This window comes from Notolepis coatsorum (assembly GCF_963971535.1).
Source record: "Notolepis coatsorum genome assembly, chromosome: 14".
NCBI classification, from domain to species: domain Eukaryota; kingdom Metazoa; phylum Chordata; class Actinopteri; order Aulopiformes; family Paralepididae; genus Notolepis; species Notolepis coatsorum.
This window is the reverse complement of record NC_140178.1, coordinates 29613712-29633934: the sequence shown is the minus strand read 5'-3', so window position 1 is coordinate 29633934 and position 20223 is coordinate 29613712. Positions and strand designations below refer to the sequence as shown.

Genomic DNA, 20223 nt, shown 5'->3' with positions numbered 1-20223 from the left:
TGTGCTGTGGCCTGCCTGCACTGTGGCCTGCCTGCACTGTGGCCTGCCTGCGCTGTGGCCTGCCTGCGCTGTGGCCTGCCTGCGCTGTGGCCTGCCTGTGTGCTGTGGCCTGCCTGCGCTGTGGCCTGCCTGCGCTGTGGCCTGCCTGTGTGCTGTGGCCTGCCTGCGCTGTGGCCTGCCTGTGCTGTGGCCTGCCTGTGTGCTGTGGCCTGCCTGCGCTGTGGCCTGCCTGTGTGCTGTGGCCTGCCTGCGCTGTGGCCTGCCTGTGTGCTGTGGCCTGCCTGCGCTGTGGCCTGCCTGCGCTGTGGCCTGCCTGTGTGCTGTGGCCTGCCTGCGCTGTGGCCTGCCTGCGCTGTGGCCTGCCTGCGTCTTTTCTAGTATGTTGCTTTTGGACCAAATTTATTTTATTTTATTTATTAATTTCCTTCCCTGCCTGTCTACCCCTCACCTAGCCAGACACTGGAGGTACCCCTCACCTAGCCAGACACTGGAGGTACCCCTCACCTAGCCAGACACTGGAGGTACCCCTCACCGGAGGTACCCCTCACCTAACCAGACACTGGAGGTACCCCTCACCTAGCCAGACACTGGAGGTACCCCTCACCTAGCCAGACACTGGAGGTACCCCTCACCTAGCCAGACACTGGAGGTACCCCTCACCTAGCCAGACACTGGAGGTACCCCTCACCTAGCCAGACACTGGAGGTACCCCTCACCTAGCCAGACACTGGAGGTACCCCTCACCTAGCCAGACACTGGAGGTACCCCTCACCGGAGGTACCCCTCACCTAACCAGACACTGGAGGTACCCCTCACTTAGCCAGACACTGGAGGTACCCCTCACCTAGCCAGACACTGGAGGTACCCCTCACCGGAGGTACCCCTCACCTAACCAGACACTGGAGGTACCCCTCACTTAGCCAGACACTGGAGGGGTCTGACCTAGAGTAAAAACCTTTTACAAACTGGGCAGACCATTAGGTAGTCAGTGTTCCTCGCTCCAAAAAGTGTAGCTAATCGATTCATTAAAGTGAATGTATCCCCTTGTGACGTCAAAAAGGGCTTCTAACCAGTTTACTGAGGGTCGTTCATTTGAAGACTTCTTACCCCGGCCAAACGGAAAGGAGTATCTATAGAGCTCCGCAATCCAACTCAGTTTGGTGAGGTACCGCTGGACCCACTTTTCAGAAAAGATGTAATATAATATAATATTTAACTTTTACTTGTAACGTTTACTTTTTACAAAAACTTTAAAGATGGATATTTTTGGACAAAATGTTAATGACGTGAGTTGATGTGCTTTAGGGCATAGCAGCCAAGAAGATAAAAGCTGAAAAAAACATGGCACATGTCAAAAGAAGCTACTGCTTGTGAGAGCTTCTATAATAATCAAACTCCAATAATTATATGTTTTTCAAACGCAGTGGTGTGTATATAATGGCTTTTGTATCACGGATATGTTAAACATTAATCCATCAAATGCAAGATATCCTCATAGCGGTCGACTGAAAAAAGCCTTCCGGTTGTGTAGCTAAGGGGCTACACAACCCTGACTGTATTAAAATATTGTTTAGATTAAACCACTACTAAAGAATATTAATAGCCAGACAGTATAGTTAGACAAAATGGCGGACACTCAATTGACTGCGCGGGGACAGGGATACCTGGTTAATAAGCATTTTAATAGTCATAGCAACATACACATCAGTTATCACGGTTCTCCTTTAATAATAGAATGTCAGTGTATCAAAGTCAGCGGTAATGAACAGTTCCTAGGTTACGGATACTCGACCGGAGCTCTGCAGGGAGTGAGACGAAACGAGGCGATACTGGGAAAAGCAAATGGTAGCTGGAGACGATGGTTTCCCTCTGGAGCTCCAAGCTCCGGAGGAACTGTAGACCGGTCGGATAATCCTGTCGCCGCTGGAAGAAAGGGGTCTCGTACGGAACCGGTCCTTGTAATCCTAGCTATTAATCCAAAAGCCCGTTGGCATAGATGGTAGCTAGCTAGCTTCGTTTGTACTGGAAGCTAACCCGCAGACGGTCTCCAATGAGTAGTTATATCCAAACGGCGCTGGGTTTAACTATAAGTCTCTCCACTTTACTTCGCTTACACGAGTCACTATACTGTGCCAATAATGGCTCTACAATATTATAGTCGTATCTAAATAGCCATTAGCTCTCTGTAACGATACACTGCTTGTAGGTCTGTGTACAACTGTACCGGACGTATCACACTCTCGCTCTGCTACTTCTCCTGTTATGTTACTGCCCCACGGCTGCTTGCACCGTCTACAATATATATACTCAAACTGATCCCTATGGGGCTCAGCCGATTCACCTGTACAGAATCAATGCGCTTGCTCTGGGCTAGTCTGAACGTGTCTGAACATGTCTAGAAACCATGTCTAGGGGGCGCGTCTCTGGCGCCTACAACGTCAAGGATGGGACCCAATGAGGCGAGCGAATAATACTATTATGCAAACAGATGGCGTAAAGATATATATCTTATATATATAAACAATATACAAGTTATACAAAATAATAAACGCAGACTTTCAGTGTTAATCTGGACCTTCAGAACAGGTTGTGTTGCGGGACCGTCCAGGGAAAGGGGTGGAGTAAATAACATTCCTGTGCCTAAATAACATTCCTGCTGTTCCTGTCAAATCCATACAAAGGTAAAAAATGCAATCCATTTAAAACCCATTCTCCATAATATGTTCCCTTTCGGATCTGAATAGTCTCCCATGAAGTAATGGACTATTGTGCTCATCTTGTGGTTATAGAGTCGGAGGGGAATCAGACTGTTTAGACGAGACAATGGCAGGCTCTTCTGAGAGGAGCATGCTGTTGGTAGCATGGTTCTCATCAGCTGCTGTTTACCATTATATTCAACAACCCAGTCGTCACACAGTATGAATTCAGTATAATGTGTGGTGACGTTGTTTTAAAACGAGACCCATATGTGTGTATACAATGAGCTTTGATCTTCTGCTAATCCCTGTCACCATGGTATGGCAAATTAAAAAAGAAAATATTACAATGTAAGGCAGAGCCATGCTGTCTGGCCGCATGAAGAGTACCAGTGTATGAGAGCGGTAGCAGCCCCTAAATTACTGTCAGATCTGGCTCCTACTCGAGGGCTAAATAATGTCTAAATATCAACGTGGTCAAAACAACCATTATTTCACTCCATGTTGCCAAGCACACAGTGGTGACAAATTAAAAAATAAAAAATTCCATAGTGAATGATACTAAAACAATATCCCCAGCTAGAGATGTCCGATATTATCGGCTTACCGATAATTATTATTTTTACATTTTATTTTATTTAAGCTTTATTTACCCAGGCAAGCAAGTAAGAACAAATTCTTATATACAAAAGCAGCCTGACCAAAAAGCTAAATCCTTTTGAGGGAAGGGGGGGGTGGGAGGCTGCAACAAAAACAAGGGTATGTACATGCATACAAGTAAATAAAATACAGAATTACAGTAGCAATAGTATACAAGGAGAATTACAATAAATAAGGGAGAGAAGGAAAGAGAGAGAGGGAAAAAGAGAAAGGGAGAGTGAGAACCAGAGGGAGAGAGAGAAGAAAAGGGGAGATGCACAGATAATGTTTACATTTAGAATGCCATGTTGAATGCATCCAGTGAAATTAACCCATCAATGCATACTTTTATTGTCAAAAGTATGCATAATGTTATCGGTTGCATATATCGGTATCGGTTGATATCGGTATCGGAAATTAAGAGTTGGACAATATCGGTATAATGGATATCGGTAAAAAAGCCAATATCGACCATCCCTATCCCCAGCCCACCCCTGTTTTTCTTTTTACTTTGCCCAGTATGACCGCCACCCTGGCCAGTGTGGGAGCAGCCAGTATTCCCAGTGCCGGCCTGGTCACCATGCTGTTGATCCTGACCGCCGTGGGCCTGCCGACCGAGGACATCAGTCTGCTCATCGCTGTGGACTGGCTGCTGTAAGCGAGGGCTCTGACAGGGTGGGGGGCTGTAACTCTGAGAGTGTGGGGGGGCTGTAACTCTGAGTGTGTGAGGTTACGCAGGGCAGGGCTGTGGGAGGAGGTGTTAGGTGAGAAAGGGCTTCTCTGGGTCTCATATTATGGTCATGAAAGACGGTGACTTTGCTCAACAGTACACAATGACACAACGCTAAGATAATATACTATGTGTAAATCCCCCCGTCAGCGAGAAAGAATGTAAACAGTCTAGTGTATTTTTTCTTTTTTCTTTTTACTAAGCACTAGGGATGCACCGATACCGGTACCGATACTGGTATCGTATATCAGGTACAGTACTGGGCTAAAATAGGATTTCTCCAATACCAAGGGACATGTGTAACATGTCAGAAATCAAAACAAAGTGACTTAATTTGCTGCAGTTTTGACACATAGAAGCTATGTTAATTCTCTCTAATGGAGAACATTTTATTTTATCTATACATTTTTGTCCAATGAAAAAAATAATCCAAACGTATGGTCTAAGTCTATACTGTTCAGTAAAAGCGCTGGATGGGATCAGTACTCGGTATCGGAATGTTTAGGACTTGAGAATCGGTATCTGTGGTCTTAGCCGGCCTTAGGATTCAGGGGGATTGATTGAATTGATTGATTGATTGAAAACTTTATTAACAGATTGTAGAATGGGTACAATACAGTACGGCTCAATACACACAATTGTTAAAGGAACACTCCAACATTTTGGGAAATTAGCTTATTTGCCATCTACCCTGGAGTTAGACAAGAAGATACATACCTTTTTCTTCTCTGTGCATGCAGTAGGAGTAGGAAGACGCGCACCGTTAGCCTAGCTTAGCGTCAGTCACTGGAAGTAGGTTCCTCCATTAGCCTAGTTCCCAACGTCTTCCTACTCCTACTGCATGCACAGAGAAGAAAAAGGTATGTATCTTCTTGTCTAACTCCAGGGTAGATGGCAAATAAGCTAATTTCCCCAAATGTTGGAGTGTTCCTTTAAGAGGGGATGCAGACCAGAGAAAGACTTTCGTCTTGTTTACATCAGGGTCCCCCATTTTCAATTCATAATGACATATATGACATACACCACATACAGATATACAGATATATATCATGACATTTATGACATACATGACATACAGGTATACAGTACTGTTACATTTGTGACATACATTCATTATCAAATGAAACAGCAAATGATGAGGTTCATGCACTGTATTCTACCTCACCCAAAATCCCAATAGGAAGTATAATGAAAATATAATGTTTTAGACGATTTGTGCATCAGGCGGGAAACTGGCCACTGTGCTCGCCACGACACAGTTCAATTAGACCATGGAGATTTCCATGACTTGGTTTATGTCAGGAACAACAAGGTTTCTTCTACAAGGTAAAAGACTTTGTCAGTGAACATATTTCTGTGTTGTAGGGCTGAGGCCCGAATGCCATTTTTTAGAAGTCCGTTGTTGTTTACGAACGAAGCTCCGACCGTTCGTTCTCACAAAAACATTTTCCGAAATCAGGAATACCGTAGGCAGCGTTCTCTCGTAATTTAATAACAATAGCAGCTCCACTGACTAAATTCACCACTTAACTCTGAAATATATCATATAGGCTGATATAAAGGTATAGAACCCAATATGCAGACAATTAGAAACGGCAGACAGGTCTTGTTAAAACCCGGTATGGGTATATTGAATACAATAGTATAGACAGGTCTCCAGGCAGAGGTCGATTTACATTCATCCAGGGGCATGTGCGGGACAGGATAGTCAGACAGGCAGGGGTCGATACACGGGTTACAGGGTAGTCAGCCAGGCAGGGGTCTATACACAGGTACAGGTCCTCATACGTTCCGGCAAAAGGCAAGGAGAGTTGTCAGGCAGGCGGGGGTCAGAACACGTCTATCGAGAGCCAGAGATCAGGGTGAAGAGCCAGGTAGGACTGCGGGGAAAGGAGGACAACAAAGGGTTAGGCACGGTCGGAGAACAACGGACTAGATAACTATATGAGAGCAGAATAACACGACTAACTGGGAAACACAAAGTTACGATCTGGCAGCATCATGACATCTGAGGCGGAGTTATATCACTGACGTAATCAGCCCACAGACGTCAATCAGCTGCTCCGCTGACAGCAGCACACCTGCACTCCATACCTGACTAACGAGAGAGAGAGAGAGAGAGAGAGAGAGAGAGAGAGAGAGAGGAGAGAGAGAGAGAGAGAGAGAGAGAAGCCAGGCAGAGACTGTGACAGTCAAGTTTCAAGTTTCTTTATTAGTTGTCATACAAAAATACAGAGTACTTTTATATAAAAATGCTTCTTTCTGTCACCTATAGCATTACAATTATTCTGTCAGCCTCTTGGTGAGTGAGGGTCATTATATTAGCTTATCATACAACTCTTACCTGTCCGATGCAAAGACATTAAACCCCACTCTAACAGCTAGCCACACCGTTATCCATTTGTATCAATAGCGTTAATTAACGTTACTGTACATTACCATTAGGGATGGGTACCGAATTCGGTACTTTTGAGGCACCGAACCGAAACACGTCGGTACTACCGAGTATCGAATCAAGTGAGAAACCAAAAAAAAAAAAACCCTTTTTTTTTTTTTTGCTTTTTTCTTTTCATGTCAACGTTCACACGCACAATATATGCTTACCTAGGATTTGACTTGATTCAACAACAAAGCAGTCGGAGCAATGACAAGCCGAAAACTGTCGAAATTGTAGTTATTTGAAGTTTAATTGGATTTTTTTTTTACGACTGAGGTAGGTAAATTAAATTTCTTGAGACTAAAGTACCGAAAAAAAGGTACCGTTGGGTACCGGTATCGATTCACAGGTACCGGTACCCATCCCTAATTACCATCCACTCTGTCTGCACTGCAGCAGCTCTCTCCTCTCATGCAACGGCAGATTTCTTGTGAAAAAAGTGTTTGATACAGCCAGTCTCGGGTGTTTGGGTCCATGAGTCATGACCATGTAGCACAAGCTAGCCACAACTTGCGTGTCAGTCCGTATCAAAAGGTCTATGAAGTAGGCGTGAAGTAAACGACATCGCCGACATGTTGTTGGCACAATTTGGAACCATTATTTGTATCTGATTATCTGATTCCAACCTAACAAACCTAGTGGTTTAGTGGTTACCGTTCATCCATAGAAACCTTGTTTGTCACACTCGTCACACACACACACACACACACACACACACACACACACACACACACACACACACACACACACACACACACACACACACACACACACACACACACACACACACACACACACACAAAATTATATCACCAGCTGTGGAAAAGACACTCTGACGTCACGAGACCGCCGCCATCTTAGTTTTGGGGACAACCAACAGGTGTGTACAAGCAAGTGTGAGCTCCGTTTTTAAATAGTAGTAACATATAAACATGAAAAAGGCATGTAGGCTACTTGAAGCCTCCAGTGCACATACACTGAGAATGGACTATATGGCGAAGTAGCTATCAGCTAACATTTATCTGCTGTTTACAGCCTCGAGTCACAGCCAATAATTAATTTACCATGTAAATATTTGTTCCTTTTTCTCACCTGTTATGAAATGGGTAGAGCTGATATACCTGATTTTCCTCCGTGATGCCTCAGCTGGTATTATATAAAACTTGATTGTGTTTAATTTGCCGCTTTTCCGATCCGTTTTCTGCACTAAATGAAGCGTACACAATGTACCCGGGGTGAATGTTTCCCCCAAGCCGTAGTTGCGTAGCAACAACAGACAGGAAATTGACTTCGAGAATCAAGGTAAACACACCCCACACACACAGGTACGGTGGCTCACAATGAACAAACTGTGCCTTTTCAAGCGTTTCTATTGTACACCTATTCAGGGTGCATTTGCTTTTGTCAATCCAGGGCCCTGCTTGCGGGTGGGGCCCGTTTTGAGTGAGACGGGTGAAACATAGCAAACAGAGCATGTCGGTGGTGTGAAGAAAGAGCCACTGGGCTCTTTGTTCCAGTCAGGAATGATGCGTCCATTTCACTTGTTGCTGCTGACACTCTGCCTGTCGATCCAGTGACAGGATGCGAACCTCCATCAATGTCGTGGGCGACTCGTTCGGCGCCGGCATCGTGGACCACCTGTCGAGGGCGGAGCTCGCCGAACTGGACGCCATGGAACTCCAGCTGCATCCACCAGAGGAGGAGCTCGACTTCATCCCTCCGCCCCCCATCCTCACGGAGATGGACCTGATCGAGCCTCTCATGGCTCCCCTGTTACCCCCACGCTCCCCCCGCCCGCCCAAACTCAACCACCACAACCTTTCCCATGAGTCCCACTCTGCCTACTCGCCCGCCCACTCTGTCCGCTCCCCATCCCCCCGCTCTGTCCGCTCCCCGTCCCCCCGCTCCGTCTGCTCCCACTCCCCCCGGCCGTTCCGTGCCTCACCGTGCCTCCTGCGCAGGGTGGAGCCGGGTTACTGCGCCCTGCCCAGCATGGAGAACCAGGTACTGCCTCACCTCTGGGTTACGGCTATGTGTGGCATTAGTCGCGTTCTTGTTATGACAGGGGACTACTACAGTTGCCTGGTCACCTCATCATCATTACTAATCAAGAAATCTGTAATGCGTTGCGTTGTAAACAGGAGGTGAGCTATTTGTCTGTTGGGTCTGATCCCGATTCTCTTCCTCCAGATTCCCGCGTTTCCCCGTGCCTACCGAGAGAAGGACAGGGACAGGGAGAAGCAGCGACTGCGGCGGGAGAGCGAAACAGAAGAGGAGGAGGAGAGAGAGAGGATCTTCAGTGAGATGAGCGACGGCGACGAGAGCGACGACACCGCGTACGACAGGAAGCATCCCAATCCACTGGGTGACCTGCCCTGACCGGGTCTTACTGTTGACCACTACGGGTTTCCTGCGACTCCCCCACTTCAATCGTCCGCGAGACTCCAGCAGAGGTCCACCGTGGATTCATGACTCATGAAATGGTTACCTTCTTACTTATGCTTGTGTACCTGTTTGATTCGAATGATCTCGGTCGATTTGAGTCTCGTTCGATCCGAGCAATCGCTACGCTTGCTTCGAGCGTAATATTCATACGTGTTATTATGTTGCCGTGGCAACACCCTTTAGCAATCCCAACAAAGGTTCTTAAAACCAGGCCCGAGACTTTTGCGCTTTTGCTGCAAAAGGGAGCTTTATACGAGTCGGCTCATTCCTATTTAGAACTCTAGAGTTCATCGTCTTGCTGTCATCATTTCATAACCACATGTATAAAAGCTCCTGTACACTTCCAGTCATTTGTCTGAGGGGAAAGGAGTGTCTAGCGTTAATGAGAATAGTATCTTGGAGTTGAGGCTACTTGTTAGTGTTGTTTGGGTATTGGTCACTTAACGCACAACCGTTGACCTCCGTTAGTTGCTCCTCATCAGTCTCTACCCGCAATGTATAGACCTTTTCTAACTCGACAACATAAACATCCTAAATGGGCTCTAAAGTGTGTTTCCTGTTGCATTTTGTGTTTGCTAATATAATAGCTGACAGGAAATAAACTTGGTCCCAAGCTGTTCCCTTAGCAACGGCATGCCATTGAAGAGGTCCATAGTGCCATGCACCTATACCTGCACCTATATGGAAGGATATATAAAGAATAATAATCAAATAACCTCAAGTCCTATACTAACTCTCTTATCTAACTCCATAGCATACCAGCAAATGTTATTTTTATACTATTTTCTACCCTCTTTTCCCTTTTCTCTCTCTCACTGCAGCTCTCAGCAGCCACTTGCTTTTCAACCAATCTTCTCCTGAAATCACAATCATGACGCTGTTGATGTTAATATTGTTGTTACTGTAATTTATTTATGGTTTGTATGTTTTTCTTTGTCAATGTCTGGTGTCTGAAATGATGATTGTTAGGTGTGCTCAAATGAACAATAGTTTGTTTGAATTATGTTCCATGTTTTAACTTACTAGTGACTTTGCTTTTACTATTATTTAAGTTATTATTGACTAGGCCTAAAGGTAGAATCTGTGATGTCGTCAGATAGCGACCTCAAGGTAAAAGAGCTTAGAGGTATTGTGCTTTGTTTACATTTCTTGTTTTGTTCTGATGTGTGGGTTGGAGTTGAGTGGGGATAGGGAAGGAGTTGCTACTGCGCTGACCACACCTCAGGCAGAGATTCCTAATAGGAAGTCACGACCCACACGTCAGACCAAAAGTCAACATGTAAACAAAGCACAATACCAAGCGGGGCTCTTTTGCCTAGAGGTTGCTGTTTGACAGTGTTACAGATTCTACTTTAAAGGTGCACAATGTAGTTTTGAGGGGGAGAGAGGGGTTTGTTTACATGTGCAGAGCTCACAATTAGTTTACAAAAATATTTACTATACATTGAATTCTTACAATTATTCTATATAATGTCATCCTAAATACAACTTAAATCATTTTGAGGCACTGTGAACCAAACATAAGCCTACAATATATTTGTAATGAAATGACTGCTCTCTGACTTTGTGAACAACAGCAGTGAACCAGTAACTTTGCAGGTAGATTTCTAGCTTCAAATGGTGTTTAAGGGACACAATGTCCCTCTGTTCAGTTATGAAAATATAGAGAATGAATATTAAATAGTTTTGACTTCTTTCTGACTCTCTCAAAACGACATTGTGCATGTTTAAAGAGGAACATCAACAAACAAAAGAATATTGAATATGTTATTTCCATGGTTTAGGAAAGTTCAATCAATATGTACAGTATGAACATGTGCTATCCTCCCAAATCCGGAAACCAGATTCAAACGTATTATGTCATCATCTATAGCTCTTAGTTGAAACCAAGGAACCTATAAAAGAAGGAAGGGTCATCACGTCACTGTAGAGCGTGAACGCACATTGGTGCCAAGTGTGGAAACTTTCAGTTCGGCCGACCTCGAGTTGAATGGGATCAGCCATCTCCTCGTTTATGACCCGTCATTTAAACATGTTATTACCTTGGATGTTGGAATCATCTGCAATTTGTTGCATTGTTAACTAGCTAACGTTTGATATATCGGTTGATGTATATTTCCTCAGATAGGTTGTATATTTTGAATTTTAATACAGGCTTCAATAGAACTGGCACCAAAGTCTTGGCACCAATGTGCGTTCACTCACTACACGTGATGACCCTTCCTACTTTTATAGTTTCCTTGGTTGAAACAGAAAATGTACGTGCATACACAGAACACTCCACTGTATTTGAGTCTTAAAGGGATATTTCACTTTACTAGAAAGTTTCAGCAGTCTTACCTCTTATGTAAAGTACCCTACAAGTAAGCTAGCTACCAGTGTTGTCACTGTCGTCATTTTGAGAACCTAGTCTAATATCATACTTCTGAAGTAAACAAACTACTGCTGTGCAGATTTCAACAAAACAGACAATTCTGAGTCAAAGGTATGTGATTGTTTTGGCATTTGATGTGTGTTTACAAATGTTTTACCTTTGAAAAGTAAAAGCAGATCCAGTCAGTTTGTTGTGTTGTGTATCTTTGCCTTGCATGGAATATTTAGGAAGTGGTTACCCATGGTTACGTGCTGCCTTGCATGTAATTCTAAACATACTGTGAGAAGTTGACAGTTTGTCAAACTACACCTCAAATGAGAAATAGTTCCTATACTCATAATTTGAAAATGGCAACATTGGCTCCAAAAGACACCTTTGACTCAGAAATATATATTACACAGAATAATATTGCTGTATTGTTTGTTTATAATTCAGAAGTATGATATTTAATAAAAATTAATGAGGAGCCTGACACCTGGGAGGTGGGTGGTGTTGACAGTGGATGAAAGGGACAGCAGTGGTATAGCTAGTACTAGATGACTAGAGTACTAGAGGTAAGACTGATGATTTTTGGCACGTTCTACTAAAGTGAAATATCACTTTAACGGTATTTGGAAGTGAGTTGTTCATGTTTAATTGTTGTTAAACAACATCATTGGTTTTCTCGCACATAATATGTCCTCTTCTGCCCTACTGAATTGCCTTTCATTTAAAACTGAAGGTCAATGACCGCCTCCCCAAATCCTAAAGTCTTAATTCAGATTTACAAGTCCAGGTTGTGTCTATATTGTACGTAATAAAACTCTTAGAGATTTATTTAAATTAACGACAACTCTTTTGTGTTTTCTGTGCTGTTTAAAAGTATTTTGTGTGGGGGGGGGGGTATTTGTACTAAAATAAAAGGGGGGACGACACACACACACGTCAGTGTTTGATAACTAAAGCCATAAGAGAAATCCTGTGGACAAGGACATGACTGGATATTGAGAGTTACAGTGCGCACAGCAGTGATTACACATGACCCGACACACACACACACACACACACACACACACACACACACACACACACACACACAACTCTGCAGTTACACATTGATGAGACAAAGACGCACAGAGATACCAACACACATAATCCTCTCAGAGAAGAGATAGAGACAGGAAGGCAGGAGAGAGAGAGAGAGAGAGAGAGAGAGAGAGAGAGAGAGAGAGAGAGAGAGAGAGAGAGAGAGAGAGAGAGAGAGAGAGAGAGTGAGAGTGAGAGAGAGAGTGAGTGATGGGAGAGGAATAGGAGGGCGGCAGATGGCGAGAAAGACGTCAAATCCTTGTCGTTCTTCCCAGACACCATGGGGGCACGGTGGTAATTGCAAACAGGGCTGACGTTGGTGTGGGGACCCTGCACGTCAGAGAGAGAGAGAGAGAGAAAGAGATGAGAGCGAACAAATTACATTCACATTTAGTCATTTAGCTGACGCTTTTATCCAAGTTCTGTATGACAAGTCAGCAGGAAGGGTACGACTCTTACAGCTGAGTAACAATGTTCATCAAACAGTGTTGAAACTTGGGTGCTGCAGTGTTGAGTGCCTAGTAGTAGAGACATATTAGTATATAGTAAGTAGTAATATAGGCAAGGAAGATTATTTTGTGGAAAAGTGCATGATAGTAAAAGACAGTATATGATGTTTTTTTTAGATATTGATTGAAGAAGTGTATTTTTAGTCGACGGCAAAAGATTGGTCGGGTTTCGGCTGTCCTAACTGTGATGGGAAGTTCGTTCCACCATTGTGCAAATGTGCCCCATATGGAAAAGATGTATAGAAATCTTTTTACATTCTACCAAAAAACGTTAATAAAACATATGGACACAGTAAATCCACATATCGGCGTCGCATAGTCTGCCATAAAACAGCTGAGATGAGTCTGAAGATGAGATATCTGAAGGCTGAAAATATGATTCTTATCAAAACCTTTTGATGGCAGAACTATATGATTCTTATAATCCTTAGGTCACCACCGTATTAATGAGAAACTTTCTTCATATGGAATGAGACAGCTGAGTTCTCTATATATCTACACACTATCTATGAAATCCTACTGGAAATGTTACTAACTAGAAAGGTGTGCTCAGTAGATCAATCTATACCATACACTATTACACAATATTACACTATTACACTATTACAAACTCTTACACTGTTACACTATTACACTATATACACACACTATTATACTATGACACTATTACACTATTACAAACTATTACACTTGTAGCAGCCTGAATATTCTACTAAGTATTCAGAAGTGCTAACTAACTGTTACTTTCCCTGTGTGTGTATAAAGTGTGATAAACAGTGTTCCTTTGGATAGCTCGCCCAGTCTAATGACGAGGTGAGGTGCTACTCTTCTCCGGCTTCAGTATGGATCACTAACAATAACATTGAAGCACCTTTTCTCCCTTTCTGGAGTGGTCCTAGAGTGGGATCAGTGGCGGTTGCCAGCAGGGGGCGGAGTGGCAGTGGTGGCAGGTGGAGCGGAGGAGAGAGGAAAGCAACGAGGAAGAGGGAGTTACCTGGGGGCGAGAGGACCAGGAAGCTCTCTTCGGCAGTGGACTTGACCGTGAACAGTCACAGTCACAGCGGGCGTCTGCTCAAACGAGCCCTGTTGAAGGAGAGCTGTTGAAGAGCCCCGTCGGAACAAGCGACGGGTGATAAGAAGAGAGCCCCGTTGGAACGAGCAACGGGTGATGAGAAGTACTTGCTAGTTGACAGGTTATCCTAGAAGTACCAGCGATAGTGTGTGAGTAAGCGATACAGAACGAAGGACTAACGTCTAGACTCTCTAGAGTTAACGGGACTAACGTCTATAGTTAACGGGTTATAGTAGTAAGTGTGCGGTGTATTAGCATGCTGCTAACGGCTCCGTCTGACTCCAGTAGACTACCGGGCGCGCGGTGCTGAAGACGGTATAGTCAGCCACGTTGCGTTAGTAGTACAACCGATATAGCAGGAGGGTGCATCCAGACCCGAAGCTTAGCTGTGTTTAGGGTAGCAACAGTATTAGCAGTTCGCGCGACAGCAGCAAGCAACAGCCAGCAGTGGACGTTCCCCAGACGTTACAGAGGACGCCTCTTCCCACCAGCAGAGGTCGCCATCACAGCATGCTCCTCCAGCTAACCACTGCCCATGCTGTTCGCCCAGCCCGCTGGCTGTGCTCGCGGGATCGCCGACGCCATCTTGTCACCTGGACGAGAGGTGATAAGAGTGGGTCCGCCATCTTGGCTAAGTACGAATGGTACCTCGTGTATCCACATCAACGTCCATTCACGTGAACGCTAACAACCAGTAAGGGGTACCCCAAACAATTTAAGCCGGCTTTAGTGTAGGTTTTATTTTGGTAACGTGGGCCCACATTTACTTGGTTTTCTTTTTGTATTTTATTATTCTTGTTATTTGAATTCCCAATGTTTCTCTACTTTATGCCTGGGTCTCCCCTAGTACAAGCGGGGTGTTATTAATGTATTGAGCACGCGGTGCCTATGGTGGGAATAGTTTCCCCTACATTATCAGTGAGAGCACCCGGTGCCATGTATGAATAAATCTGAAGTATTATCTGTAACTGATAACCTGCCCAGGCTTCAATACAAAGTAGACCTTATTGGGAGCACTGTGTGTGTCTGTTTCTTCCATTTGCTAATCTAACCCCTGGGTAAACATTGTGACTGCATAATTATTTAACCCTTACACCCCATTCACAGAATAGCATTTGAAGGGTCTATACAGGTGGTCAAGGAAGGGTACTGCTTAAAGGGAAGCCCAATAATACTATTGAACTGACAGTCACTGGGTGTGGGAGGGCTGTCGGAGGTACTGGGGGAAGTGAGAGTGTGTGGGGAGCTACTGCTGACCGCCTTGGAAGGCGAGGGAGACCAGAGTAAATCCTGGGCCCCATCCACTCCTGCTGCAAGCCCTCCAGAACGACGTTCCGGGCCAAAGACGGGGGTACATATAGGTCCAATTCTATAGTATCCTACTACCCAGTGTCTGTGTACTACTACTCCCACAAGCAGGGATAATCCACCCTTCTACATTTGGCGTCACGAACAGGATCAACATCCTACTCCACTTCCTTGACAGACCAGTAGAGAGACCATGACGTCCGACGAAGGGACCCGAGCCGCGCAGGAGATGGCGGCAAAGGTGGAGGAGCTGCAGGAGAAGTGCCAGACGCAGATGGCACGACTGGAGACACTGGAAGAAACAGTGACGAGACTGGAACAAGAAGAGGCCGTGAAGGGGTTGACCGAGAGGGCACTCCAGGAGAAGCGGTGTGTTCAGGTGGCTCTGCGGGAGCAAAGAGACGGCTCAGAAACTGCCAACAGGTTAGAGATGACGTTCACCAAAACGTGTATCCTCCTCGTGAAGGACGACCCCATCCGAGGACGCGCGAGAGACGCGGTCCAGGGATTTCTGGGGATGGATGTGCTCGGCGGGGTGGACGGTCTCTTCCACGTAATGAAGGGGAATGCGCCCCGCCCACAATTATCGCCCCGGCTCCGAGGATGTCGCCCTTAGCCCCGTTGTGGTAGTCCACCACCAACCCAGCCGGGTCAGCCGGGAGGCCGACGACCCGTTATGCACGTCGAGGAAGTCAGGACCGGAGGTGGAGGACACCGAGAGGGGCTTCCTCACCGTCACGGGCCCCATCCCGTACTCGCCAGTCGGCCCCGGACGAATGGTGATCCAGATGAGGAACCGCGGGTACGACCGGGTGGAGATACGGCGAATCCAGGCGGAAGGGCCCCAGCTGGAACCAGTGGGGCGGGCAATGGTCCGAGGGATCCAGCCCCCTAAGACCCCGTTCGATCGGCAACGGGAGAAGAAAGAGCCCGACAGGAGAGAGCCTGACCAGAGAGGGCTGGACAAGAGGGGGTCCGAAAGGAGAAAGGCCGACCAGAGGGGGCCTGAACGGAGAGAGCCCGAAAGGAGAGGGCCTAAGGGGAGAGAGCCCAACAGGAGAGAGCCCGACAGGAGAGAGCCTGACAGGAGGGGGCCTGAACAGAGAGAGCACAACAGGAGAGAGCCCAACAGGAGAGAGCCCGACAGGAGAGAGCCTGCTCAGAGAGAGCACAACAGGAGAGAGCCCAACAGGAGAGAGCCCGACAGGAGAGAGCCTGACCAGAGAGAGCCTGACCAGAGAGAGCCGGACAGGAGGGGGTCCGAAAGGAGAGAGGCCAATCAGAGGGGGCCTGAACGGAGGGAGCCTGAAAGAAGAGGGCCTGAGGGGAGAGAGCCCAACAGGAGAGAGCCCGACAGGAGACAGCCTGACAGGAGGGGGCCTGAACAGGGAGAGACCAAACGGAGAGGGCCTGACAGGAGAGAGCCTGAAAAGAGAAGGGCCGACCAGAGGGGGCCTGAACAGAGAGAGCCCAACGGGAGAGAGTCCAACAGGAGAGAGCCCGACAGGAGGGGGCCTGAACGGAGAGAGCCTGATCAGAGGGGGCCCGAACAGAGAGGGCCCGAAAGGAGAGGGCCTGAGGAGAAAGAGCCTGACCAGAGAGAGCCGGACAGGAGGGTGTCCGAAAGGAGAGAGGCCGATCAGAGGGGGCCTGAACGGAGGGAGCCCGAAAGAAGAGGGCCTGAGGGGAGAGAGCCCAACAGGAGAGCGCCCGACAGGAGGGGGCCTGAACAGAGAGAGCCCGAATGGAGAGGGCCTGACAGGAGAGAGCCTGAGAGGAAAGAGCCTGACCAGGGAGAGCAGGAGAGAGAGCCCGACAGGAGGGGGTCTGAAAAGAGAAGGGCCGACCAGAGGGGGCCTGAACAGAGAGAGCCCAACAGGAGAGAGCCCAACAGGAGAGAGCCCGACAGGAGAGAGCCTGCTCAGAGAGAGCCGGACAGGAGGGGGCCTGAACGGAGAGAGCACGAAAGGAGGGGGCCTGAGGAGAAAGAGCCTGACCAGGGAGAGCAGGAGAGAGAGCCCGACCGGAGGGGGTCTGAAAAGAGAAGGGCCGGCCAGAGGGGGCCTGAACAGAGAGAGCCCAACGGGAGAGAGCCCAACAGGAGAGAGCCCGACAGGAGAGAGCCTGACCGGAGAGAGCCGGACAGGAGGGGGCCTGAACGGAGAGAGCCCGAAAGGAGAGGGCCTGAGGGGAGAGAGCCCAACAGGAGAGAGCCCGACAGGAGAGAGCCTGACAAGAGGGGGCCTGAACAGAGAGAGCCCAACAGGAGAGGGCCTGAGAGGAGAGAGCTTGACGGTGGAGACCGGGACCTCTGGAAGCAGAGCTACCACCAAGGTTTCCGACCAGGAGGTCAAGGAGGCGAGGACAGCCCGGAGCAGGGGCCTCGTCGGCGTCGCTACCGGCGCAACTTTCAATACCGGCGCAGACGCTCACCGGCAGGTGTCAAACGGGGCCTAGGGGGTGGCGATGGGAACGTCGAGAGGACGTCAGGAGAGTTAAAGTCAGTCCCCTCAAACGAGGGTGGAGAGGACGGCGGAGACGGGGGCGAGGAGGGGGGCGCCGCGGGCGGCTCCTCAGAGGCCTCGGCGGGCGAAGCCGTGGCCAAGGGCCTACCAACAAAGACAGATGGGAATGTCCGATATTATCGGCCGATATTGGCATTCAAATGTGATATCGGAAAATATCGGTATCGGTTTTCAAAAAAATAAAAACCATTTTTATTTTATTTTTTTTTACATTTCTATAACCTTTATTTAACCAGGCAAGCAAGTAAGAACAAATTCTGATTTTATTTATTGTCAAAAGTATGCATAATGTTGTGTTAATTCCACAACAAGAGATATGTAATGTTAATTACCTGAAATTATTCCGTTTTTTGGGGGGGGGAACCCTGCATATATCGGTATTGGTTGATATCGGTTGATATCGGTATCGGAAAATTAAGAGTTGGACAATATCGGTATATCGGTATCGGTAAAAAAGCCAATATCGAGCATCCCTATGATTCATAGATGTTTTAATGCATATATCAACGACAACGTGTTCACTGGAATTTCCATGTTGTAAACGGGCCAGAGAGTTTTGAATGGACAAAACGATGGAAATTGATTCAAATAAAACACTCTCCGGCCTGCTGTCAGCTCTCTATATGGAGCGAGACACGTTTCGTGCAAAGGTTCATCCACCACGGCCATGTAGTTGGCAGGATTAGCTCCGGATAGTCACACAGACAGACAGACAGACAGACACACACACACACACACATAGACACACACAGACAGACAGACAGACACACGCAACCGATTACATGATCTCCCCGGGCTCCCGCATGGTGGAGATAATGACTGTCCAACGTTGCAGCTGATGGTGTCAGTGAACTGAAGCACTAATCCCACCAATCGACACTCGGCACGAGAGACCAGAGCTGTCGCTCCGACGCATGGCACTGAGGGACAGCACATCATCCAAGGACAGGGGGGGGGGGATTACCAATGGGAGGGAGGCGATGAGGTACAGTAGCATCATCAGCTCTGGCTGGGGGTCTTCGTTCATTTTAACCCTTTCACTACCACACTACCAAAGGGTTAACCCTTTCCCCGGCAACGATACAGAAGGTTAACCCTTTCAGTCCCAACCCTGACCATCACTAACAACCAGGTCAGGAGGCAGCTCTCTAAGATTAGTGTGAATAAGGCCAGAGGACCGTCACCGGACAACACCAATCCCAGGGTGCTCAAAGCATGTGCGGAGCAGCTGGCAGCATCGCTCCAACATCCCTTCAACCTCTCCCTGGGAGAGGGTGCCCCAGCTCTGGAAGACCGCCTGCATTGTCCCGGTGCCCAAGAAGGGACGACCCAGCACCCTCAACGACTACAGGCCAGTCGCTCTGACGTCACACGTCATGAAGACGTTCGAGACACTGGTCCTGCAACACCTGCAAGTGGTCTACATGTTAAAATTATGGCTCTACATTCCGGCAGCCATCACTGATACAGAGTGGCTGGTCAGTAACATGGGTCTTATCTCCCAGTCCCTCCACTCTGCAGTAAACACAAAATAAATTGTCTGGTATCTCATTCCCACTTTATCCAATCAGGAGAGAGAACTCCACACTGCATGGTCCGACAAAAATATGAAATACAATTTAGCTTTAAGCAAATATGTCCTTGAAACAAGTTAAATAATCTGCAGTAAGCAAATTTGGCTTGGCAAGATTTTATGAAATAAGTACAAATATCTAGGGTTCTCTCTCCTGATTGGATAAGGTGGGAAGGGATACCATAAAATTTATTTTGGGTTTACTGCAGAGCGGAGGGACAGGGATACCCATGTTACTGACCAAACGCTGATATATGAATGATGGCTGTCAGAATGTGGAGTTATTTAACACTTATTTAAACATATAAATACCAGTTACAGCATATTTAATTGAAAAAAGGAACACTTGCTAATAGTTGCTATACAGTAGATATATTATTTAATACAATGATGTGCTTTTTTAAAGAAATAAAAATAGAACAACCATTGCTGAAATGAGTATAGGCCGTTCTGTGGAAACGGAATAGCAGTGGTCAGAGTGATGTCATGGTTTGTTTAGTGGCGGGGTTTGTATAGCAGTGACCTCTAGAGGTAAGACACGTCGTTGCACGGAACGCAATGGACTGAACAATTAACTGTAGAATCTGTGATTTGAAGCATTTAGTGAAACTCACAAAATGTACAATTTCTGACTATTACATTTTATAAATAGAGATGAGATCAAATTAGATAAATGGGTGTACAGTCAAGATCCAGATCAAATGTTTTTTTTTTAGATTCGAGAACCTACTATGATGACTATATGTCTCAGAAGAAGGAATTCAGGAATCACCGACATAACTGATAAAATACATTTTTTTTTATTAAATACAATAAGATACATAAACATGGTTTTAATGTCAATCATATA

At 46.5% G+C, this 20223-nt stretch overlaps 1 protein-coding gene across 1 annotated transcript in view; it reads left to right on the top strand.

Annotated features, from left to right (window-relative positions):
* Positions 1-8881, top strand: part of slc1a9 (solute carrier family 1 member 9) — a gene marked incomplete at its 3' end in the record, with an annotated part of 63559 nt that extends 54678 nt beyond the window's left edge. The window contains exons 8-10 of the mRNA XM_084328171.1: positions 3855-3989; positions 8077-8506; positions 8693-8881. Of these exons, the coding sequence (XP_084184297.1) occupies positions 3855-3989; positions 8077-8506; positions 8693-8881 (754 nt within the window). The remainder of the gene's footprint in view (positions 1-3854; positions 3990-8076; positions 8507-8692) is intronic.
* Positions 8882-20223: the final 11342 nt, after the last annotated feature.